This window comes from Myotis nattereri (genome assembly GCF_964212035.1).
Source record: "Myotis nattereri genome assembly, chromosome: 9".
Classification (NCBI taxonomy): Eukaryota; Metazoa; Chordata; class Mammalia; order Chiroptera; family Vespertilionidae; genus Myotis; species Myotis nattereri.
In genome coordinates this window covers 29,847,315-29,873,125 of record NC_138084.1, presented here as the reverse complement: position 1 = coordinate 29,873,125, position 25,811 = coordinate 29,847,315, and the positions used below count along the sequence as shown (strand labels likewise).

Genomic DNA, 25,811 nt, shown 5'->3' with positions numbered 1-25,811 from the left:
AACACCATTTAATTTCTGATTTTTTAAAAAATCATTTCTTCTCAAAAAAAAAAAAATCATTTCTTCTCAGTTTTATTATTTCCTATTTGACTGTATCAGGCAATAAGTACTTAAGGTAATTCAGGGAGGAGACCATCATTTAAAGCTTGGGAAGCAAGGGTAAGCTTTAGATTGGGTGGAAGCTAAGCCAAACGTAACCCTAAATTCAAGCAAGCAGTGTACAATCTCAAACTAACTACCAGGCTTGCTCTAGGAAGCTCTGGTAATAAGTTAACAACCAATCAGGCTGAAGAGATTCTTTTCTGTTATTTTCCTGTGACCAGGGTTGGATATGATTACATAATAGAAACATACATAGCAAATAAAAGTCTGCCTCAACACAGAAAAAGAAATTGAAATCATTTCTTTTACTTTTAACAGCTAAATATCAATTGAAGCAGATATTATAAATCCATTTTCTAGAAAACAAAAAGATCTTTAAGTCAATAATATAAAAATGTATTTTGACTTGTGACTATTCACTTTTCTAATAAATGAAAAGTGTGTTTAAAGTCTAAACCAAGTGTAAGACAGACGGCATCTTTGATTCAAGCAGAATGTTGAATTTAAAAAATTCACCTCTTCAAAAACATGAGCCTATGCAGTAGAAAGCGCATGCATGGTCTCTGGAGTATGAGAGCTGGTTTCTACATGAGGATGACAAATAGTGTGACCTTCAATCAAGTGTAAAAGAAAGACTGCTGGCTGTCAACCAAATCTCCAAGGCAGACATACAAGCTTTTCGGCCACATACATTCTCTTCCTTCTGGACACCTGGATAGGTTACATTTCCCAGTCTCCTTTGCAGTTTAATGGGGTCATGTGATAGAATTCGTACCAATGACAAGTGAACAGAAGAGATGTAAGCGACCACCAGGCCAAGCCTGTAAGTAAGAGCATGTTTGACCCTCCATGTGCTTTCTCTAGCACGTAACAACCCAATCTCAATCACAAACCCAACGGAGGATGGAACTCAAAAAAAAAAAAATGAAAGGAATTCGGAACTCTGGATTACCATATGGAAGAGAGCTGCCTACTGACCTGAAACATCTGCCTTGAACTAGTATATAAGCAAGAAATAAACTTCTGCAATATCTGAGTTAACATTTCATGAGATAGTACAGCAGTGTAACCTACTTAATGATTATAATCTCCCTGTGCCTGTTTCCTCACCATCTCCTCTGAAGATTGTTATAAGGACAAAACGAAACAATGCCTGGAAAGTGTTTAGCAAAAATAGTGGCACACAATAGTACTCAATAAATGGTAAACATTACTAATATTACTAAATATTAGTAAGTTACTCAGAGGGATTTTTTCATTTTTATATATCTATACTTATAAAAATCTTACTTTAACCCCAACTTCTCTAACACTGCTGTCACTTTCTAAATATGGTTGAAAGAAAGAAAACTAATTTCTTATGATACAGATGCAAATTAAAGCAATATTTGAAGAACTATCAAAAATTAAATTGAGTGTAAAAAAGAATGGAGGTTAACCAGAACAGAGGTAATTTTCTGCTTAATTCTTACATTTTCAACTCAAAAATGCCAAGGTGCTCTATATCAATTTCTACCTTTAGTAAGGCAATCTATTACCTTTCAATCCTTCGATAAAAGTATCCCAAACACAATGATTGTTTGCGTAAGTAAGCTTGATACTCTCCTTTGCTCTCTTCAAGTCCAGGAGAAAAAAGTACTTCTTTAGGAACTGACAAGCCAGAATTTCAGAAGAGTGCTGTTGCAAAGTGTGGTCCTCATGTCCACTTGTGCTTTTGATCTCAGAATTCAGTACATCCAATTCTAAGCACAATGTTGTCAGTTCAGCCAGGTCCTTCCAGAGACCGTTTGCTATGCTCCATGGAGAACATACTCGAAAGAGGTCATCCAAGGGCTCCCTCAGACTATTTACAGATTCACATGCCTTGTGATCAACAGTTTCTTCATTGCCTAAAGAGTCCCTTTTTTCTTTTTCATTATCTTCAACCAATATTCCATTTTTTGACTCATCAAACAATAGTACATCCTCGTTCGATGTCGTGGATGAGTTGCAGGTGCCTGAAATGCCTGAAAAGTCCTTCATGGCAAATGTTTTTTCTAACTGTGAAAGCCACTCCTGTAAAACCATTCTCAGAGATTTAGGTTCAAATAAAACCAGTGGGTCCTGTAGCTTGGTCCTATACAAGACACACAAATATGAAATTTGTTTTATGTGTGTTTTTTTAAACAAATTATTTCATGCTAAATAAACCTAATGAATACAGCATACTAATCTGGAATACAAGTGTTACTTTTCTACTCTTTAACAACTACCTAGGCAGCATGACAATACAGAGAACATTAACTGCATACTAATTCTCAAATTTCAATTCCAAATGAGACTACCTCTGCCCCACATTGTCTCGGGACCACTAGTGATGATCCCAAAAAGCCATTCCCATTCACTGTAAAACTTCCTCCTTCATAAATACTCACATTGCTTCTGCCGTTGCTATTTTGAGCTCTTGGAATTTATCTTCTTCTGGAGGTTGACTAGTTACTTCTTTTATTCCCCTAGAAGAGAGTGAAAAGAGTTAGATGGGATTATAGCTTCCTTAGACAAATATTTCTAAGTGCTTACTAAGTGGCAGGTATTGTACTTAATGTTAAATGAAATAAACAGATGAGTATACAAAATGGTCAATGGCTCAAGTAAAAAAGAAATGCATGCAAATAACTAACTATAATCTAAAAGAAAATAAAATGAATGCTAAAGAGAAGCACATACATTGTGCTATGAAAGCACACAAAAAAAGGAGTAATTCTTCTGACTAGGCAAACAATGGAAACTTTCCTAAGGAAGTGGTATTTGTGTCAGAAAATATGGGGAGAAATACTGCAAGTAGAAGAAAACAACACAAAGAAAGACAGTGAAGTATACATACCTAGTTCTCCCACAGGACTGAAATTTAAAAATGAGGCTGGAAAGGTGAGCTAAGGTCAGGCTGAGGGCTGCCTAAAATGCCTAGGCATATCTGTACATTTCTTCTATAAGTATATGTAGATTCACTAAGTTATTCTGAGAATAACACGCCTTTTATTTCATCTCACTGTCCAGACACACTGGGCCTATGGGTCTCTCTCTCAATTCCTGAATGAGTGCTGAGCTTGCTTGCCTCTAATGCTCAGATTCCCTGAACCATGAGATAAGGCAGAGACCAGAGAGACAAGGCACTTCACACTGTGCCAGAACAAGGACTATGCCACCAGCATATCATAAGAAAGTATAAGGCCAAACCGGTTTGGCTCAGTGGATAGAGCGTCAGCCTGCGGACTGGAGGGTCCCAGGTTCGGTTCCGGTCAAGGGCATGTGCCTTGGTTGCGGGCACGTCCCCGGTGGGGGGTGTGCGGGAGGCAGCTGATCGATGTTTCTCTCTCATCGATGTTTCTGACTCTCTATCCCTTTCCCTTCCTCTCTGTAAAAATCAATAAAATATATTTAAAAAAAAAAAAAAAGAAAGTATAAGGCAAGACATCAATACCAATGCTCTCACTTATAGGCTAGAGAATATTACTGACCTACCCAAAGTTACATATTAGTCAGAAGCACAGCCAGGACAAGGCCTAGATCCTTGGTCATCTTACTCTTAATTTAATACTCCTTCTCTAACATCCCAAAACTTGGAAGAGATTTGGAAAGGAGGAAATTGTGAAGGAGATAGATACAACTGTGCTTAAAACTGTCTTAACAGATTTGCTATGGGTAGATGTCATTTTCCAACATTTAATTTGTGGTATTCACAATTTTTAAAAAATATATTTTTATGGATTTCAGAGAGGGACAGGGGAGAGAGATAGAAACATCAATGATAAGAGAGAATCACTGATCGGCTGCCTCCTGCATGCACCCTATTGGGAATCGAGCCCACAACCCAAGCATGTGCCCTTGACTGGGATCAAACCCAGGACTCTTCAGTCTGCAGGTCGATGCTCTATCCACTGAGCCAAACCAGCTAGGGTTGTGGTATTCACCATTTTTATGAGCTACCTTAGCAATCAACAATGAGCAGGGTCATATATATACCTTCCATAGCCTATGGTTTTCTTCACACTGATAGAAGACCCCTCCAGAATTTACACAGATTTATATGCAAGAGCTTACTCTGTGTCTTCCTCCTTTGAGCAAGTGACAGGACTCACATCTTCTTCACATAACTGTTCATCACCCCTGGGTTCTGGTCTCACTTTCAGATCAGGGCTTGTATGAAGGGTGCCAATCTTCTCAGTAGTTTTACGTACAAAGCTAGAAACACTGGAAGTCAAATACCAAAAAACTAACATGAAAAGAAATCTAATTATTAACAAAAATGAAAAATTCAGTACCTAGTTGTCTATGTTTCTATTAGTCCCAGAAAGGCAACTTGGACTTAATAAAAGAAAGACCGCTTGACTGCTTACAGCAACTTCCCTAATCAACTGTATATTTCACATAAGGTCTACGTAAAATTTACAATATAAGAATTCACTTCATTTACTAAACTGCCTTAAGTGCTAAAGAAAAGGTCTTTTTTTAAAAAAAAAAGAAAAAAGAAAAGGTCTTCAACTCCAATCTGTGATGTTTCTGTCAATTTAAGCAAAGAAAGCCATATGGCCACCTGCTCCACCCTAGCCAGAGAATTAATAAATTTCTTCATGAAACTCAGCTGCCAACTAGTCACAACATATTCTTCTTGATAAGCAAAATTTGTATCCAGTAAGACAGATAAGCAGTTAAGTAGTTGTACAAAGTCTTCTCTCTCAAACTCAAATGCCAATCTTGGTCCCATGGATTAGCTAGAAAGACTTCTGAAGTCTCCAATTCTGAGCCCAAACTGAGAAAGGATCAAAAATTGACTAATGATAGCCCTGGCCAGGTAGCTCAGTTGGTAAGAGCACCCGCCCCCCATCCACCACGGTTAAGGTTTCAAACCCCAATCATGGCACATATAAGATTCAATGAATGAATGCATAAATAAGTGCAACAACAAATCAACGTGGGTTTTTTTTTTTCTCTCTCTCTATAAATCAATAAATTTTTTTTAAAAAGGAAAAGGCAATGACTAATGATATATATAAACTGTTTCTATGAGGGATGAGAAAAATACCAGATTTTTAAACTTTTGCTGTCTGTGGGTTAAAAAACCACATCTATAACAACTCAAATATCCAGCTACTCAAAGAGGGAAGCTAAATTCCCCAAGATGGAAATGAGAAGTTAACAGCTCCATATAAAAGGTGAGATGAGAAATAACCTAGAGACTTTACTTTTTCTCATTTAAAATGTCTTTCCAGTCCTGACTGGTGTGGCTCAGTTGGTTTAGCATTGTCCCATGCACTGAAAGGTCACCAGTTCAATTCCCAGTCAGGGCACATGCCCAGGTTGCAGGTTCAGTCCCAGGGAGGCAATTGATCCATGTTTTTCTCTCTTTCGCCCTCTCACCTTCCTCTCTCTGTAAAATCATTAAAAGGATTTTTAAAAATCCTATATAATAAAAGTCTAATATGCAAATCGACCAAACAGTGCAACAACCAGTGGAACAACTGGTCACTATGGCACACACTGACCACCAGCGGGCAGACGCTCAATGCTGGAGCTGCCCCCAGCCCACAGGCCCCAGGCCAGCCAAGGCGGGTGCCAGCGGGGGCCCCTGATCACCCTGCCAGTCGCCCCACAGATTGGCCCTGATTGCCGGCCAGGCCTGGGACCCTACCCATGCACAAATTTCGTGCACCGGGCCTCTAGTAAATAAAATAAAATGGCTCTCCATTCTCAGCACAAAAGTACCTAAGGGGACAAAGAAAGTAAAACCAGAATGGGATTAAATGACAAGTCTAGTTAGTTTACCTTTCCTTGACAGCCTGAAGAGACACAAGAGGAGATGGAGAGCGAAATGATAATGGAATGCCGAAGGGGAGAAAAGTTTCATTCTTATCTGTCTCAAACGTCACTGGAACATGAGAAACATTGTCTGATGAATTAAATCAAGGGAAAGAAACAAAATCTAATCATATGGGAGTTTTTTAACCTTTAAAGAAATTCTGAAATAAATAAACCAAAGGAAATGAAAGATTCAATACCAAAATCACAACTGACCCAGATACAAATGAGCAGAACACAGGTTTACAAGATGCATGGGATGGTCCACATATAAAACACTCAAGCAGGTACCTTCATTTTCCTACTAACCCTGAATCCCCACAAGTCAAAAAGGAAGTTAAAGTTTCTATTAATCTCTTCTCAACACTTCGGTCACAGGAATGCTCAAACATCAAAAAGTGTAGGCAATGGCCCCAAAATTGTAGTAATTTTTCAGTCCTAATGGAAAATAATTTGGTTAGTCAGAATAAAATTGCCCTGTTCCTTTGGTTAATGACGTCCTTTCTTAACCTTTCCAGCATTTTGATGCATGATTAAAATTAGGTACTTTATCAATGCTGGCCTAAACATGAGGGGGAGGGAACAACTACACACAAATCCACTCTTCTACTGGTGAGTAGATCTACAGGTCTAGATGGAAAGTCTATCAACATAATAAAAATTAACACCTTATAGGAAACTCTATGCACGAGATAATCCAGGCAAATAAAAGTGACAGAAAATTAGTGCTTCACATCTGTAACCAATAAAAGACAAACTCAGACCCTGGACAGTGGCTCCGTTGGCTGAGTGTTGTCCAGTGCACAAAAGGTTGCTGGTTCAATTTCCGGTCAGGGTACTTGCCCAGGTTGCAAGCTTATTCCTTGGTAGGGGGCAGGCAGAAGGCAGCCGATCAATGTTCCCCTCACACATCAGTGTTTCTCTCTCTCCCTCTCCCTTCCTCTCTCTCTAAAAAGTCAGTAAAAATATTTAAAAAATACATATATATAAAAAGACACACTCATCACCCTCAGTTCCGTGTGAGCTGCAACACTGATCTGGCTGGTCCTCTTCTTGATGTGAGATGAATTCTTTAAGTCTCTCATCTTCTGAGAGGGTTTGGCTGTGAAGGGAGCAAGTGTCTTCATCTGACTGACTGCCTCTTCTACTACTAATAATACGATAAATACCAGAGTCCAAGATGCTGAAACTTTCCTAAAAATGAAAAAGAATTCCAAAAAATCAAAGTAAAACTTTCCTTTATAACACAATGTAGTTTTTTAAGAGAAAAATCAATGGTAAAAGCAGCAAGTCAATAATAACATTTATGGCTTATTAGTACAAACTGGTGAACAAGGTCTAGGCTCCTGGCAGCTGGGTTACAGCTACGTGGAATCATGCTACCATATTTCTCTAGCTTGTCTCCATAAAGCCTGGCAGTGAGAATGGGGACTGAATGAGGCAAACCTGAGCTGCACTGAGACTCCAATTAGCATGAAGAATCTAAAATAATCGCATATTAGGAACAGAACAACTTAACTGTGTTGGAGGCTCTAAGAGGTGCATTTGCAAAAAGAATATAATTAAAAATGACAAAACAAAATGTGGCTCCAAGACAAACCTAAACGAAGGCTTCATAGGGCTATCCAGCAGCTAACATAATGCTCCCTTTGACCCCCCTCCAAAAATCTACTATATGGAAAGAAAGATAAGTTTTGGGATTCTAGAGGTGAGTACAATCTAAAGTAGAAAATCTTACTGTACAGAAAAACCCTTTAAAAGTGAGAATACTTACATGTGATGAAATGGAGCTTCTTCTACTGCTGCAAGCTGAATCCAAAGGTTCAAATTTTAAGATCAATTCTTCTAGTTGAGAAATCAAATCACTACAGGTTGTGAGGTCCAGCTGAGATTTCAAGTGCTCCAATTTATCTACAGTCAATGATTTTCTTCCCTAATAAAAGGGTAAGTAGAAACCCAATAGAATAGCCTACTATATGTAACTAAAACTACATTCAAATGGCCCATATATTTAAAGAGGTCTAACATAGAAGATAAAACCTCCAAAGTGCTTTAAAAAGTCTTAACAAGCGAGTGAAAGAGTTAATGAGAATTACCTTAGGAATTAAGACTTTAATTAGGATTTACCGTATGCACAATCATCCCCCTTAAATCAAAGTCTGAAATTCAAATAAATTTGCCGAAACCGGTTTGGCTCAGTGGATGGAGCGTTGGCCTGTGGACTGGGGGGTCCCGGGTTCGATTCCGGTCAGGGGCATGTGCCTGGGTTGCGGGCATATCCCCGGTGGGAGATGTGCAGGAGGCAGCTGATCGATGTTTCTCTCTCATCGATGTTTCTAACTCTCTATCTCTCTCCCTTCCTCTCTGTAAAATATCAATAAAATATATTAAAAAATAAATAAATAAATAAATTTGTGAGTAAACTTGATTTATTTTTTTAATGGCAAGTATACCCTTTTTCTTACCCTCCACCCACCCCTAGATTTATTTGTCATGCTTCCTTTGGGAATTTACTGCTGCTTTATCTATAAGTCATATAGAAAGGGCTAGTTAAGCAAAAAAACTTTGTAGCACAATCTTGCAAGCTAGGATGATTGTAACAGCCCAGATGAACATGTAAGCTCTCTGACTCACTCTGCCAGCAATGAGAGAATTCTGGAAAAGACAGCAAGTGTGAGCAGCCAGGTTCCAAAGGCCTCTCCTTAGCAGGCGTTCCACACAGCGTTCCACAGATAAGAGGGAAAGATGTGAGATCTTCCCATTTAGATGCAAACAGAACAGCTCATTCTTGAAGACAGCCACATCCTGAATATCTACAAAAACCAAAGAGTGGGGTGAGCACACAGGATGGTAAACAAATATTCCTTTTCCATTTTTGCAAGGGTTGAAATTATTCTAATAAATTCACTTTTTCATTAGGTTTGGCTTGATTGAATTTCATCTTTTTATATTTTCATTTCAATGAAGAAATAATATTTTAGACACTATTCTAAAAAGAACAAGAATAAAAGAAACGGAGAAACACATCTCTCTGATCCAAAGTCCTATTTTCTGTGAAAAGGAATTGGGACTTTAAAAGAGGACACTCTACATTAGAGACCAGACTATGACATTTATGAGAGTTATCATCTAGTGTCAAGTAATGGATTTTAACATACTATGTAAATCAACAAACAGTTTATGAAAAAAACACAGAATATCATGAAAGTACTTAATGGTAGACTATTATGAAAGGACTTTAAAAACTAGTTTTAATATCACTTATGTGGAATCTAATAAGATGGTCTCATAGAAACAGTAGAATGGTGGTTTCCAGGGACTGGGGTTATGGGGGAATTGGGGTATGTTGGTCAAAGGATACACACATGCAGGTAGAAGATGAATAAATTCTAGAGATCCAATGCACAGCATTGTGACTATAGTAAAAAATACTGTATTATATACTTCAAAGTTGTAAGAGACAGACCTTAAGTGATCTTACCATATTGCAATATAGTATAAATGTGCCAAACCAACACAATGTACAACCTTAAACATATACAATGTATATGTCAATTTTTGAAAGTCTAAAAAGGATAAACAAATTAGTTTTCATGGGATACCCTTAGGGTACTTAATCCATAAGAAGTCAATGCTGATCAGAATCAGTAAGTAATGGTTTCTTTCTTTTTATGTTTTTACAAAGCAGAAAATGAACCAAAAGTCAAATACACTCCCTGAGAAGCAATACTAAAAAAGCTAAATATCTTCCATTTCTGGTTTTAACCAGAAGAACACGGAGATTGATTTTCTCTGTTTCAGTCATTTACAATGGCTATTGTTCCCATAAGGACTTTTTAAACCCCAAACTATTGAGATACAAAACAGGAGTTAAAGCAAGACTTCCAATAGGAGTAAAACTTCAGGATAAGTAGGGGGGGGGGGGGGGGAATTAATCCATTCAATCCTAAACAGTAGTTACTAATATTTAAGAATAAATAAAAACTATACTTAAAAGTTTAAAAGGCATGAAGAAATAAATAACTAAATACAAATTCACAAATGTATGCTTGTGAACTACCTTACAAAGGGAAACATCTATAATATTAATGTTTAAAAGAAATGTCAGCTTGTTCTGTTTTTTTTTACATCTTACACTACAAGAGAATCCTCCTATAATAATTCAATCTTTCATAAGCATGAGATTGTAAGTTACATAAGAAAGGAAAATATAATTACCTTTGACTTCACTCCAAAGAAGAACCTGAACATTCTGAGGAACGAAAATATAAATTCCTCTTTCTGTCCAAGTCAACACACAATGCTCACTGCAAGAGAAAAAGGAAGGAATCAAGAGAATTCTACTTTGCTCAGATACAGTTTATGATACAATTCCTTGCATTCAGACCTTCATATTAGCTATCAAAGTAAAATTAGCCTGTACAAAGAAAATATAAAAGTGTATCAGCCAATCAAGTCCTGAAACCTCTTTTCTGTCTCTAACAACTGCTAAAAAAAATTTATATAATGCCCACTGGGAAAAATTCAATTATATATACTAAATATCTTCTAGAAAAAGAAAAAAAAAGGCTGGTATCTTTCCTGATGTTTGTTAAAGCTGCTAAACTTCCCATGTGTTACGACAGAGAAAACATTTAAAACAAAGACTAAACATAGCACCTCCCCACCAGTCACTGCTCCAGTGAGCTACTTTAAGGGATGGTAATATTTGGAGCTTTACTGAAGATTCTACTTAAATTATCTAACCCTGTAGCAACTCATCGAGGTTAAGTGTTTGTCTATATTTTTTTAATTTGAAGTACAGAAACATGAAAATATATGCCCAAAGCCATTCAGCATGAATACATAATAGTCAGAATTTATACCAAGAACCCTCTGGCTCCAAAACCTAGACTTTTCTCTCTATGCCTCCCAAAATCTACTTCCTCCCTTATTTATCCTCTCCAACTGTTATCTGGAATCCAAATTATTCCTCTTTACTGCATTCTCAAAAAGATTTCCTAACTGCCAAACCAATAACCCTTCCTCGTTTCCTTTCTTGATCCCTAAGCAAGGGCCAATCCTGCTGGCTGTCCTTCTTTCCAGAATCTTGCCTCCCTGGACTCTGGGACACTGCACTTTCTTGGTCCACTTTCCTTTCCAGTTCCTGCTCTGGTTCTCTTCATCTCTGATCATCTCTTTCTATAATCCTTTGCTCATATATCTCACTCTCTCAAAGCTACTACTATTTTTTACATACCACTGGTAATCTCTGCTTCTTGGCTTCACCCGGGCATCATTCCCCAACTTATAATGCTCTCATTCTAGCCACCTCTCAAGGATCAGAAGTTGTACTCACCTCTGAAGTCCTTCTCTGATGGCTCACAGCAATTGCTTTTCCTCCTGCACCCAGACTACCTCTTGCCAACCCTGATCATGTGGCATTAATCATGTACTGCATTGTCACAACTCTTTATTTTTTTATTGTTGTTAAACTTTTTGTAGAAATAAACCACATCTCTCCAACAAAATATAACCTTGAGATCAGGGACATTTTTTTTAATGCACCCAAGAGTACTAAAAATTGTACCATGTAACAATGAAACTAAGACTGATATTTAACACAAATATTAAACATTTTGCCAATATTAGAGCCAGATCTTTGTCACAAAGACGGAAAATATGGTCAGAATCCTAGTCTAAAGTAAGTAAAATTAGAAGGCTGCCTTCAGGAGCCAAAGGAGAAAAAATGAGAGGCTAGAAGGATCCCTGAATAAAGAGATATAGGATCATGATTTTGATACTAAATTTGATATTCAACTTGGAAAGATCCCTTAGGAGTAGCAAACTAGATTCGATTGGGGGTGGTGATTAGGGAATAGATAAGAGCTGATACTTTGTAATTTATATATCCCTCATCCCCTTATCCCTTCACTGATAACAGACTGGGACACAAGCCTAACAGCGTTGTTTAAGAAGGGAAGGCGATACCAATGTACTCAAAAAGAAAGTATAAAGTTTGCTTTCTTGTAGGATTTGTGGGTATAACAGTAATGGTTACCACAAGACACAAGTATACAGGTAGGAAATAATAGAAACAAAGGAATAATAGCTCTACAAGAGAACCAAGCAAACTGTAGTCTTGCTATTAGAAAACATACTTTTGGGTACGGGACTTCCCCATACCCCACACACTATAGTCCACAAGTATTTATTAATTGTCTATATATGCCAGGCACTATACCAAGCACTGAGAATAGTGAATAAAACAGACATGGCACCCTCATTAAGTTTACTGTCTAAGAGTAAGATAGGCATAAATATTGCATGCATATGTAATTTTAAACTGTGATAAGAGCCATAAAGAAAGAGTTTTTATTATGCTTTATCTAATTGTGAACAAAAAAATAACTGTCTCCAGTAAATTTCAGGATACTTTACAATTTACTTTCAAATACTTCAGTGTAGTGAGACATATACATACATTAGTTAGGGGCAATTAGTTTAACATTTCAAGTGTTTAAAAAAAATCACATTCTAAGAACAATTAGTTAGTCTTTGAAAAACCCCAATCAAGAGTCTACACTTCTGGCCCCGGTGAGGTCAAGACGGCCCCAGTGAGGTTGAATCGACCCGGTGAGGTTGAAACGGCCCAGGTGAGGCTGAGACGGCCCTGGTGAGGTTGGGACTGCTCCAGTGAGGTTGGGACAGATAATGGGGACCAGTGTAGACTGATGAACAGGGGTAGATGCAGAGGCAAAGCAACATTGAACAGACTGTCAAACTACAGTGGGAAGCCTGGGGAGGGTTTGGGGCGGGGATTAAGAGATCAACCGAAGGACTTATATTAATGCATATAAGATTAACCAATGGACACAAGACACGGGGGGAGAGGGGGGGGCCTGAGGGAATGTCAAGGGGGGGGGGGGGAAGGAGACATATGTAATACTCTTTGTAATACTTAAAGAAATAGAAATTATTAAAAAAAAAAAAAAAGAGTCTACACTTCAGGGTACCTATAGTCAGCTCTAAATAATATTCTCTGAATCTGCATCAGAGTCCTTATGCATTGGCCAAATATTTTCTATTGTTGAAATAAGTAGAGTTCCAGACATATAGATTTGGCTGGAAATCACACTGGCATCCCCATGCTTACAGAACAAGATGTAAGAATTGGCAAGCCCAGCAGATGACAGCCTTAGTAGCACTCTGGGTTGCCACTTATTGATGGACTTTTGCACTGAATCCAACTAGAAGGCTAACTGAACCCTGATATTAAAATATGGCCAGCTGAGTCTACCTCAGGTAGATCTTTCATGCAAGGCACTTGTCAGAACCTAAAGGACAGAGAGCTGAAGTTTCACCAAGCTTACAAGAACAAGTTCTACAACTATTTTTGTCCTTGCATGCTAAGAATTAAAATTTAATACAAAAATAATCTTTAAAAGACAACTGCCCCAAGCAAGAAACAGAGAAAAGGTTTTGTGCGCATGTGTGTGTGCGTGCGCACACGCATTTTAAGGATCAAATTGAGAAACTTACCTAAGATGCAAGAGTTTGGGGAAAGACAAAGACTGGGAGGATCCAACTGTATGATCATACTGAGGTTCTGATCTAGGAAGTAAACACACCCATTGATTTCATCACAACATAAAAGCATGTGTTCCCTCCATAGGAAAATGTTTGCCTCCAAACAAACCCGAATGCCTAATTACATGTGCCCTTACTCCATTTGCTTTAAATCATATAAAAGATAATTGGTGGAAAGACTTTTGGTTTCTCTGAATCTTTTATGGCATAATCTTTAACACATATAAAATATCAGAGACTTCGCCCTGGCTGGTTTGGCTCAGTGGATAGAGTGTTGGCCTGCAGACTGAAGGGTCCCAGGTTTGATTCTGGTCAGGGACACATGCCTGGGTTGCGGGCTCCATCCCCAGTAGGGTGTGTGCGGGAGGCAGCCGATCGATGATTCTCTCTCATCACTGATGTTTCTATCTCTCTCTTCCTCTCCCTTCCTCTCTGAAATCAATAAAAATACATTAAAAAAAAAAATCAGAGACTTCAACCCAACATCTCCATGAAAGTTCCTCAAATACTCCCTACCAGGCACACAAATCAACTTACCTGAGAGTAATCACAGGGAGAGGTGGCGATGAGAGGAGTTTCTTAAACTGATGTGTACTTATAACTTCCCCATCAAAGTTCACTTCCCACATTCTGGAGCCAGGACGAGCACAATATATTAGAGGTTGCTGGCCCACAGCACACCTTCCAGGGAAGAAACAAGCTCCATATTCTCCATCTCTTTCCTTGTTTCCAATTTTCCAAAATTTTTCTCTAATACCCAAAAAGGAAGAGAAAGCATGTTTACCTACAAAAAGTCAAAAACAATGGCACTACAAATCAGCGTGGCCATAATAATTCTACCCACAATGTCCTCTCATTATTCATATGAGTGGTATACTACTGGACAGAACACAGAATGAAAAGGTCAAAACAAGGTTCTAGCAATGAGTTGCCATTAACTCTTTCTGTGACAGGAAGCAAACCATTTCACATGTTTATTATCCACAGAAGGAGTGCAGAATTAATGTGATGACCCTTTTCAAATCTAAAAAAATGGGTGTTACCAAACCATTTCATACATCTGTAAATCCTACTGATTGCTTCTCAAATCACCTTGTTCTTTGGCCAGTCCATGGAAAAGCTAATCTACCTCTCCAGCACTGTTTCCAAGCCACTCCCCTGCCACAAACACCCAATAATCTCCTTACTCTTTCCTCAAAATGCTAAATCCTTCTGGAACTCTGTTCCCTTATGATGACATGAGTTAGATATATTTGAGTTTAACACACTGTCTGGAACATGGAAGGTGATGATGATGATGTCTTTTTCTAAAAACTCCTTTTCTTACTCTTCATGACTTAGTGCCATCATTCTTCCTCTGAGATTTCCCTGACTCCCATAAGCTGAATTACATGCTTCCCATGCTATGTTTTCACAGCACTTACAACATTATATATGGTAATTGTGTCCATTTGAACAGATTATGACTTTCTCAAAGACAAAAGCCATTTCTTATTCCTTTTTGGTTGAATCCCCAGTATATAGCACAGTATCTGGCCCATAGAAAGCACACAATATTATGTAGTGCTTTGTATACTCAAACCCCACCCTTTTTTTTTAGCTGTAAAGTTGTTGGCTTTGTCATTGAATTAATACACTCAAACCCTTTTATTATAGAATGATCTAATATGCTCTTTAGTGTGAATTTACCAGTGACTTAGATAATTCAATAAATAACTCTGTCCTTATTTCCTTCATGAATAAAATACATTAGCCTTACTCTGTGAACGTGAATGTGAAAGTCCCTAGAAATGTGCAATATTCTATTACTTATGTTCCTTATTTGGGAAATAAAATATATTTCTTGCTTATTTTATATCTTCTGTGATGCTTAATACAATGCTAAGGATCCAGAGAAGTAGAATAAATGTTTGCCAAGTGAAGAAATACAGTCAACTCATTTGTTTGCTCATTAATCTTGTTTTCTACAATTTCAAACAATATATGACAGGCACTTCATATACATTACCTTAGTTAATCCTGAAAACTATCTACATTCTGGAAGGGGAAACTGTTATTTTGCAAAGCTTAAAAAGTGGCAGGATTGCCGTAACCGGTTTGGCTCGGTGGATAGAGCGTCGGCCTGCGGACTGAGGGGTCCCAGGTTCGGTTCCGGTCAAGGGCATGTACCTTGGTTGCGGGCACATCCCCAGTGGGAGGTGTGCAGGAGACAGATGATCGATGTTTCTCTCTCATCGATGTTTCTAGCTCTCTGTCTCTCTCCCTTCCTCTCTGTAAAAAATCAATAAAATATATTTTTTTTAGAAAGTGGCAGAACCATGCCCTAGCCCCATGGTCAGCAAACCATGGCTCGCGAACCACATGTGGCTCTTTGGCCCCTGGAGTGTGGCTCTTCCAAAAAATACCACATTGGCGCGCACATAAAGTGCGATTGAAACTTCATGGCCCATGCGCAGAGGTCAGTATTTTGTGGAAGAGCCACACTCCAGGGGCCAAAGAGCCACATGTGGCTCGTGAGCCATGGTTTGCCGAGCCGCAGTTTGCCGGCCACTGTCCTAGCCGGTTTGGCTCAATGGATAGAGCATCCGCCTATAGACTTAAGGATCCTGGGTTCAATTCCGGTTAAGGGCACATGCCTGGGTTGTGGGCTTGATCCCCAGTAGGGGGTGTGCAGGAGGCAGCTGATCAATGATTCTCTCTCATCACTGATGTTTCTATCACTCCCTCTCCCTTCCTCTTTGAAATCAATAAAAATATATTTTAAAAATATATAAAAAATTAATAAAAAGTGGCAGAACCAGCCCTGGCCAGTGTGGCTCAGTTGGTTGGAGCATCGTCCTGTGCACCAGAAGGTCAAGAGTTCAATTCCCAGTCAGGCACATACCCAGTTTTTGGGTTCGATCCCGTCAGGGTGCATATGATTGATAAATTAGCCTCGCCTGTGTGGCTCTGTATTGAGCGTCAACCTATGAACCATGAAGTCCGGGTTCAATTCTTGGTCAGGGCATATGCCCAGGTTTCGGGCTTGATCTCCAGTAGGGAGCCTGCAGGAGAGAGTTGATCAATGATTTCCATCTCTCCCTCTCTGAAATCAATAAAAATCTATATATATATAAAAGTGTAATATGCAAATTGACCAGACAGTGGAACAACCAGTTGGCTATGATACACACTGACCACCAGAGGGCAGACGCTCAACGCAGCAGCTGCCCCCAGCCCACAGGTCCTGATCGCCGGATGGGGAACCGGGAACCGGGGGTGGGTGGCAGCAGACGTAGGCGGTGCCATGGCCCCGATCGTACCACACACAGAGGGCGACCGGTTGTGGCAGGGGGCAGGGCCAGCGAGTGGGCAGGAACTGTCAACCTCTTGGTCCCTCCTCCAGCCAGCAGGCTCCAATCGCCCAATGAGGAACCGGAAACCGGGGTGGGTGGCGGCAGAGATGGGTAGCACTGGGGCCCCGATCACCCCGGCGGACATGGTGGCATGGCGGGGGTGGGGCTGCCTGCTGGCAGCTGAGGAAGATCAGCCCTGATCGCAGGGCAGACCTAGGGACCCTACCTGGGCATGAATGTCATGTGCTGGGCCTCTAGTATATTTAAAAAGAAAAATATTATGGTACTATCCATGTCCCCAGAACTGAATTCTAACTTACTAAAATTGGGCATTTCTAAAATATGTTATTTTAGCAGTAAGTTCTATGTTGTTCTCATAACCAACTCTAGCCACACCCCTGTGAAATGGCAAAATAATGATTAGCAACTCTAGGTTTATTGCAGAGGGAAAAATAAACCTCCACATATTTAGCTCTTAATTTTAAAGTGTTTCATATATATAATTTCATCAGATCCTCCAAACAATCCTAATGAAGTGTTTTCAGTCAGTGTTCTGACTATTAGAATTTCAGCCAAAAATTTTTTTAATTCATTTCAAAGAGGGAGAGGGGAAAAGAGATAGAAACATCAATGATGAGAGAGAATCAACTATCGGCTGCCCCACTGCACACCCCCTACTGGGGATTGAGTCCTCAACCCGGGCATGCCCTTGACAGGAATCGAACCCAGGACGCTTCAGTGTGCAGGCCGATGCTCTATCCACTGAGCCAAACTGGCTAGGGCTCAGCCAAATTTCTGAATTGGGCCACTTGATAAACTTGGAAGCTTACAGATGAAAAATAATTAAGAACTTTGTGAAATTAACAAGCATTTTGTAAAATCTCAAGGGTGGAGTTAATGGCCAAAGGTCCAATGTCAAAGAATGTATTAGAGGTAACTGAGGTAACAGGAAGGGCACAGAATCAGGACAGAAAGGTTCTAGTCTCTCCCCAGCTAAGCCTCAGCTTTCTGATCTACAAAAATTAAAGGGTGACACAAGATGATCTCCAGTTCTGTAAGTCTAACTTCACCACTGAACTATAGTCTGAAATAAGCCCAAAGCAAGTGCATCATCCTTCCTACTGATTGCATGTAAACTGACCACTTGTATCTCAAAGCCTTGCCTCTCTGCTATCCAGCTAGGTTCTCTGATACCAGACACTTGCCACCTGCTATAACTGGCCTCCTTCCCATATGCCTTTCTTATCCCAAGCAAAAAAAGCAAAGTACATCTCTCTTCATCCTTTCCTCTACCATCCCTGACAGTCAGCACACATTTCTTCAAACCCTTTGCAATAAATATCCTCCTGCTTTCTCAAATAGCAGTCTCCTGAGATACATGAACCCCTGGAAATAGACTTTCCAAGCCTGGATAGTTCTAAAGGAATCAATTCCAAACTCTGATTTTCTATATGTACACTTTCTTAAAATGACCTGAGAACCCACCTACTCAGTGTGGCATTTAAAGCTGTCGTTCTCAGTGTGGTGCCAATTAAACAACTTTTTTCCTACAACTCCTCTACTTAATCCAGATTGGCAAATTCTAGAATATGCTGATGTCTTGCTCACTTTTCCCCAAAGGGCTGTTCTTTCCTGCTAGAATATCCCCCCTGCACCTCTTCCTCCAGACTTCATTTACCAAAAATCCTCATCAAAATTACTGGAGCTGGCTAGTAGATTCACTATACAATTCTCTCTTGTGTATGCTCAAAACTCCCAAAAATATTTTTAAATGGGAAGGTCCTAAGGAATTTTTTCGGGGGGAGGGGGCTTAGGGGGAAGAAGGGGAGCCAGAGAAAATTTCCCTACAGAGAGAATGGCTGAGGAACTTCTGCGCAGTGATATATATTCATTTCCTATTCTGTCTTGGTATTGCACAGATACCTCTAATATATTCCTTTGCCATTCATTGGACTTTTGGCTCTACCCTTGAGATTTTGGTAGAGTATTTGTCAGCTTCACAATTTCTTAATTATTCTTCATCTAATTTTACACTTTAGTAAAATTCCATTAAATATACAACAAATTCAATTAAGGAAACTTCCCTGGTTCCCCATATTAAAACAAGCCTTATTTGGCCTTTCTTCATGGCACTTAGACCATGCTTCACATAGAGTTAATAGTTCTCCTAGTCACCCACTTCACTGAATCAGTATCCTCTATCTCTTCTCTACTCTCTAACATCAGCTTGCACACAGCTGGTTCCTTATGAATATCTGTATAATTAAATTGAGGGGATGGGTTACACTATTTCTAAGTCCCTTCCAGCTCTTAAATTCTGTATATCCTATGGCACATGGTTGGTCAATATACCTTTCAGTGTCACACAAGAAGGATCTAGTGAGTGAAGATATAAGCAGTCTTCCATCCAAATAATCTAACTGGACAACACAGGAGTCAACTGTTGTTATTGTCTGAACAGGAAACATCACAAAGGTAACAGCTGCCTAAAAGGAACATAACAAAGAAATACAGTTTATTTATCATTACATATACACATAACCTCCTTCTCTACCTTTTAAATGCAAATACCTTGAATAGCAAAATAAAAACTTTTAAGGGACCAAATTTAATTTGCCTGTTGGAATATCAAAGTTATGTGAAATAATTTGGTACACAACTGCAGAAGAGAAATCTTAAGGCTCTCTTAGTGATGACCCAAACTGAGAGGTTGGAATGAAAAGATGAAGCAAGTTTTCAAATATGTAAGGAAATTTTTCATTTGTAGACAGCATTTCTCCCTTTGGAAGAAAGACAAATTAGGGCTGTACTATGTGTCAGGTTCCAATTATATTTTGGATCAAGACTATAAAGAATCAAGTGATAACTTGATGGGTCATTATGAGCAAACCAGAAGATTATTATGATACGGTAATTAAAATAATTTAGCCAATGGTAGTTAGATCTCTTTTCTGCCAGGATCATACATAGAAATAAGGCAATGAAAAGACAAGTTACCCACTTCCTATCTAATAAATAACCTTTGGAGAGAGACAGTGAGAAGCTGGCTTAGTAACAGATTGGAGCATTCTGGTCGGGTAACCTGAGACTCAACCCTTCCATCCCAATAACTGTGTCACAAAGCCTGGGATCCTCCACAGCTGAGCACAATCCAGGAGGTGCCTTTAAGATTCCATTCTCATCATCCTCAGAGAAAATATACCTACACCCAGGAATTTCTTCTACCCTTACAAAGGAGCCTGGGCAATTGATGCCATTTTATTCACACAACTAATAAATTGGCATCTTTCTTAATAGCCTAGTATTAAAAATAATGCTTTATTTAAGTTAGCCATACAGATAAATTATGAAGTACTATAAAAGACTTAAGTTAGCTCACAGAAGCCATTCTGCAACAGAATCAAGCTAAACCAGGCTCCCATATGTACCACATACTAACAAGTCTCTCAAACTTAATATTCTGGGTTCTAGCTCAGTCCCCCCCCCCCAAAATTTGGTCATTTATTTGAAATTCTGTGGCATAACACCTTTTATCTCACCCACATATGCAAGTAACTGGACTGATTCTTACCCTTGCTTGTTTAGAAGTGTTGAGTTTGATGGCTGAAACTTTCCCCATATGATCACCTACAAAAACTCTAAGAATCGCTGTATCCCAACAGAGAGCTGTAACTTTTCGGCCCTTGTGTTCTGAAGACACATAAATTCGTTCTGGTTTCCCACGACGCTCTTGATTTAATTCCCAAACAACTACAAAGCCTTGACTGCAAAAATTGAGACAAAGAAGCAAATTTTCAGCAATGGTGAAAAAGGTACAATTTAATTGCATCACAGTATCAAATATACTAAATATATATGTAAACTTGTTCTTTAGAAAAGAGGAAATAGAAAGTCAAGATATTTATTTCCTTGCATTAGTCCACCAATCCAACATAACAGAACTCAGATGTTCTAAATTATCTGTTACCTTTCCCTTTTAAGACCACTGAAATGTTGTTGCCTCATAGCAGTTTCCACAAACACTATGGCAACTGACTGTCCATCCTGGTTTGTTGGGGAATGAGAGGTTTCCCAGGACGCAGGACTTTCAGTGCTAAAAATTGGGACAGTCCTAGGCAAATCAGGATGGTTGGTCACCCTACACACAGCTACATTTGTTCATTTAAAATGCATCTGGATAAGGTCAGATAGTTTTGAAACAGTTTCTCACCTGGTAGCTACAGCAACATAATCATCATCATGTGAACAACAGGCAACCTGAGAAATTGCTCCTTCCTAGAGCACAAAAAGGAAAAATTTTAGGCAGTTGCACAAAAATGGTATTTTTTTTTTCACTTTTAAATCTCAAGTTTTATATTTTTCTTTTATTCCACATGAGTATTTGTAATGAAGAAATTGGCATTTATGAAAGATACTCCGAATGGTATATGACAGAGCTATCCTTAATCTTACCCTATGTGAAAGAAAGAGCCTGTGCTTCCAGCCTTCTTTTTGAATGAGGTTGAGACCTCCTCCTGAACTGCCCAAGGCCAACCATTTCCGAGATACAGCTATGCTCGTGCACTAAAAACATGTAAACAGACAAGAGTGAGATCACCACAGTCATTTAATCAAATAAACTATGCACTGGAAATACATACTGAGGATCTGTGTACCAGGTTCCTCTCCCAGCCACCCCCTGCCCAGCTGGATACCACAAAATGGCACTCATGCTCTCATTCTAGTGTACTGAAAAATACATAAGAAAGAACATTTTGGCTTTAAATTGTTAATTTTTGAATCTCAAAATGGCTGAATAGGCTCAATTATATAAATGAGTAATTCATCTCTTATTAGAATTTAGCTTGGTTATTCCAACTCTGACCACAATGATGGAGGATCAATTACGTCTCCAGGGGATACACCACCACTTTAATCATTTGTTCACTCCAATAATTTCGCATTTGTATAATCAACACAAACATCCAAAGCTTTTAGAGCAAGTGAGACTGCAGAGGAAACAGATAAAGATCACCACGTACTATTTTCCCCTACACCCTCACCCTGATGATTCCTCTCCTATCCACCAGAGAAAGCAGTGGCGAGGCTGTACCCCTGGTAAAATTGTTGCTTGGCTGACACACAGACTTTCCCAACCCTCTTCAACCTTGCTGCTTTCCACCACAGAAGCTAGAAAACCTAAACACTCACTTGCCCAGTGTCTCTTGCAGTTATGGGGAGTCATGTGGCTCAAATCCAGCTAATAAAACTAAAACGATGGGGTTTCTTGGAAAACCCCACCTTCCCAGATAAAAGTCAGAGTCCAAAAACCAAGAAAGCCTTTACCTCTGGCCCCCTTTTTCTTGCTTGAGATACTAATGGACACATCAAGATTAGAGCCAGGATACTTATCTTGCAACTGTGACTAAAAACCAACATATGGATGATGGTAGAACAGAAAATGGAGAGCCTGGGTCCTCGTGGAAATCACTGGGCCACAACACTATACCCAGAAATACTAACCTCCAACAAGGTTAATAACACCATTAATGCTTAAGCCACTATTGGTAAGGTATTCTGTAACTTGCAGCTAAAAACATGTCTGATATCGACCCTTATAATTGTTGCTCATATTACTTTGCCCATTACTTCCTATTCTCCCTTTGCTCAGAGGCTAAAATGGTACTTTGGGTGAGAGCAAAAGTGTAAAAATAAAATTATTTTAAAATTGGTTATGAGACTTGTTCTTCACCATGTTATTCCTGAGTTTATCAAAAGAACTCAGTATTTGAGGGAAGCACATGAGATAACAACTTTTGCTACAGAACTAATAACTTTTGCTCTGTTCCCTAAAATGGAGTGTACATCAAATTCCTTGTTTTAGAATGAGGTTAGTTTAACAGCAGAGGTTCTTGTTGCTCAAAACTCATTTATACTATTTTACTTTCAATCAAATACATTACTTCCTGAAAGAAGACAGAAAGATTACTGAGAGGAGGGGAAAAATCAGCAATCAATACCATGGTTTCCAAGGACAGGAAAGAATTCAAATGATAGCTCAAAAAATAAAAGAAAGCTATGAACATGCTATATAGACAGTAATGCTTAATACTAGTATAGGTAATACTCAAGTTTCCATAAAACATAAAGAACTAAAGGGCAGGAGGCACATGTAACAGAGAGCACACAATCATATGAATATGAATGTGAATCATTCATATCAAGAAATTCACCTTTAGACGACTTGAGTCCAGCCTTAGGGCTGAAAGTATTGGATCCAGAGACTCAAACTCTGCAAGAACATGGGTGTAGGACTCCAGTATGACTGGCACAAAAGTCATTTAGCTGGAAAGTTGAAACTATGTTGAGTGATAGGCACAGGATTCCTGAATTAAACCTGAAAAAACATAGTTTAAGAAGCTCAGCACTCGTTTGACATGCATTTAATGAGTATGTAAAGAACACAGGAAAGACAGGGACAAGAATCCCTACTCTGGAGGTGTTCAGCCTTTAGGTGGAAAGAAAACACGCATAGGTAACATGCAAACATCAGCTTGTACTGCATCATTTCCTGATTTTAAACCTCCCAAAGTAAGTCCAGATTCTCAAGGCCCTCCATAATCCTACCCCACTCATCTAACAGTGTGAAAAGGTAGAATGGACACTGCAGGATTTTTTTCAAATATGTTTTTATTAATTTTAGAGAAGGAAGGCAGAGGGAGAGAAGGATAGAAACATCAATCAGCTCCTCCTGCATATCCCCTACTGGGGATCGAGCCTGCACCCCGGCATGTGCCCTGACCTCGAATCAAACCCTGACCTCCTGGTTCAGGGGTTGACACTCAACCACTGAGACACACCGTCTGAGCAACACTGCAGGATTTAAGAGGAAAATTGGTCAAGCTCCTCTATGGTAAAATAGCAACCCTAGCTGCATTTAAGTTGTAAATCATCTTCTGTCTTTAAGTGTCTTTCATTAAAGGGCAATTTTCCTTATTAAAGGACAATTTTTAAAAAAGGTCTCTAACTATAAATCTTTATCAGCAAATTCAATGGTTATCAGTCAACAATTTAATAGTGCTTAAAGGAATAGACCTCTGGATCTCTTTCTCCTGCCTATCAGGAGCTCATTAAGTATCTGCTGAATAAATGAACGCACCTACTAAGTAAGTGACAAGTCAAGTGCAGGTAATTACAGCTTGAAGAGGAATAAAGACTTTAGTAAGAGATCTGATAGGGAGGTAGCAAATGCCAAATACCCAACGAGGACTTTGTAAACTAAAATAAGAGTTCTTAACTGTTCAACAACTCTCAAGTATACATTTTTGTCAAATTGCATCAATTTCCAAAGAAAGGAAATAAATAAAAGTTAAGAAAAGTCTACCCCTTAATTTTAAATTTTCCCAATCCTTTGTTACCTGCCAAATTAAGAATATAAAGCAAATACTTACCCTGGCCGGGTAGCTCAGTTGGTTAGAGCGTCGTCCTGCTACGCCAAGGTTGTGGGTTCAATCCCTAGTCAGGGCATATACACAAATCAGTCAATGAATGCATAAATAAGTGGAACAACAAATCAATGTTGCTCCCTCGCTCTCGCTCCTTTCCTTTCTCTAAAATCAATGAATAAAAAAATTTTTTAGAGAAACAATTGCTTATACTTGTTTTTTGATTGTTTACACTTTGTGTTTTTTCAGAGACACATAAATTAACTCATTCATTTACTCAACAAATATGTACCTAGCACAAACTATGTGCCAGGCATTGTTCTAGGTCCCAGGGACAACAAAAGAAGACAAAATAAAGTCTTAATGCTCATGGAGCATACCTTCTAGCGACAAAGCACATACAAGCTTAAGGTATTTTTATTGCATACACATAATATAGTCTTATGTTCTAGCAGTAAGTATCTAGCATATGTTAGTAACACTGTTCGTAATACATCTTAACCTCTGCAGGGAGAATAATATTCAAAAAAAGAAAAATCTTTAGGCATCCTATACGGGCATACTTCAAGATATTTTGGGTTTGGTTCCAGACCACCATAATAAAGTGAGTACAGCAATAAAATGAGTCATAATCTTTTTACTGGTGGAAGGGCTTGTCTTCGATTTGTAAAAAAGCAACATCTGTGGAGCACAATAAAGCAAAGTGCAATAAAATGAGGTATGTCCATACTTAAAATATTTGAGAATTCCTGACCGAAGAAAAATCTTTTTTCCCCCCACTAATACATTTTATTGAGTACTTAGTAAAATATGAGGCATAGCAGTGGGAACAGGACAAATAAAATACCAGAAATCAATAATTTTAAATTCAAATAGGAAAAAAAAAAAGAACAAATCTCTCTCACATACACACATCTCTCACAAGGACAACATAAGCAAAGTGCTATATTGGAACTTAAAAAACAGAGATAATCACGAGTTCAAAGGAACCATGGAAAACTTCCTAAGGGAAATAGCCCTGGTAGCTGAACAGGCTTTTATCAGAAGAAAATGGGTGAGGGTAGCAGGTGGGGAAGCAATAAGCAAAGATATATAGAATATGTTTGGAGAATATAAATTTAATGTTTGGTTGAAACACAAGATCCAAGCAATGGAATAATGAAAGATAAAGCTGGAATAGCCATTCAAGCATAAGTTACAAAACACTTTGAATCTCAAACCAAGGAACCTGAACAAATTTTAATTTGGAAGGAAATAAAGGTATTGGAAAATTTGTGTTGGATGATCACATAATTTCTGTGAAGTCCTGTGGGTAGATATGTGAGAAGGATGGATGGTGAGGAAGTAAAGATAAGGCCTTTTCAATTACTAAATAAATCTGGTGGAAAGAAAACAAATTCTTGACTTTCTGACCAGGCAAAACTCAAAACAGTTTAGGTACTAGCTAAAAGAAAAGAGTCTCTAAAATGAAAGGATCTGAAGATACAAGAAAAAGATAAAACCACAGTACAAGATCCTGAAAAAAGGACTGACATCAAGGCCACAG

The 25,811-nt window shown here is 38.7% G+C and overlaps 1 protein-coding gene across 1 annotated transcript in view; it reads right to left on the bottom strand.

Annotated features, from left to right (window-relative positions):
• HPS5 (HPS5 biogenesis of lysosomal organelles complex 2 subunit 2) overlaps positions 1 to 25,811 on the bottom strand; it is a 37,375-nt gene that overhangs the window by 9,229 nt on the left and 2,335 nt on the right. Inside the window, exons 3-18 of the mRNA XM_081100369.1 lie at positions 24,272 to 24,430; positions 23,054 to 23,217; positions 21,294 to 21,404; positions 21,052 to 21,116; positions 20,413 to 20,605; positions 19,194 to 19,327; positions 14,044 to 14,256; positions 13,459 to 13,530; positions 10,156 to 10,244; positions 8,572 to 8,750; positions 7,712 to 7,870; positions 6,945 to 7,131; positions 5,905 to 6,007; positions 4,183 to 4,332; positions 2,517 to 2,594; positions 1,641 to 2,218 (exon numbers count right to left, since the gene is read on the bottom strand). Of these exons, the coding sequence (XP_080956495.1) occupies positions 1,641 to 2,218; positions 2,517 to 2,594; positions 4,183 to 4,332; positions 5,905 to 6,007; positions 6,945 to 7,131; positions 7,712 to 7,870; positions 8,572 to 8,750; positions 10,156 to 10,244; positions 13,459 to 13,530; positions 14,044 to 14,256; positions 19,194 to 19,327; positions 20,413 to 20,605; positions 21,052 to 21,116; positions 21,294 to 21,404; positions 23,054 to 23,161 (2,419 nt within the window). The 5' untranslated portion in view covers positions 23,162 to 23,217; positions 24,272 to 24,430. The remainder of the gene's footprint in view (positions 1 to 1,640; positions 2,219 to 2,516; positions 2,595 to 4,182; positions 4,333 to 5,904; positions 6,008 to 6,944; positions 7,132 to 7,711; positions 7,871 to 8,571; positions 8,751 to 10,155; positions 10,245 to 13,458; positions 13,531 to 14,043; positions 14,257 to 19,193; positions 19,328 to 20,412; positions 20,606 to 21,051; positions 21,117 to 21,293; positions 21,405 to 23,053; positions 23,218 to 24,271; positions 24,431 to 25,811) is intronic.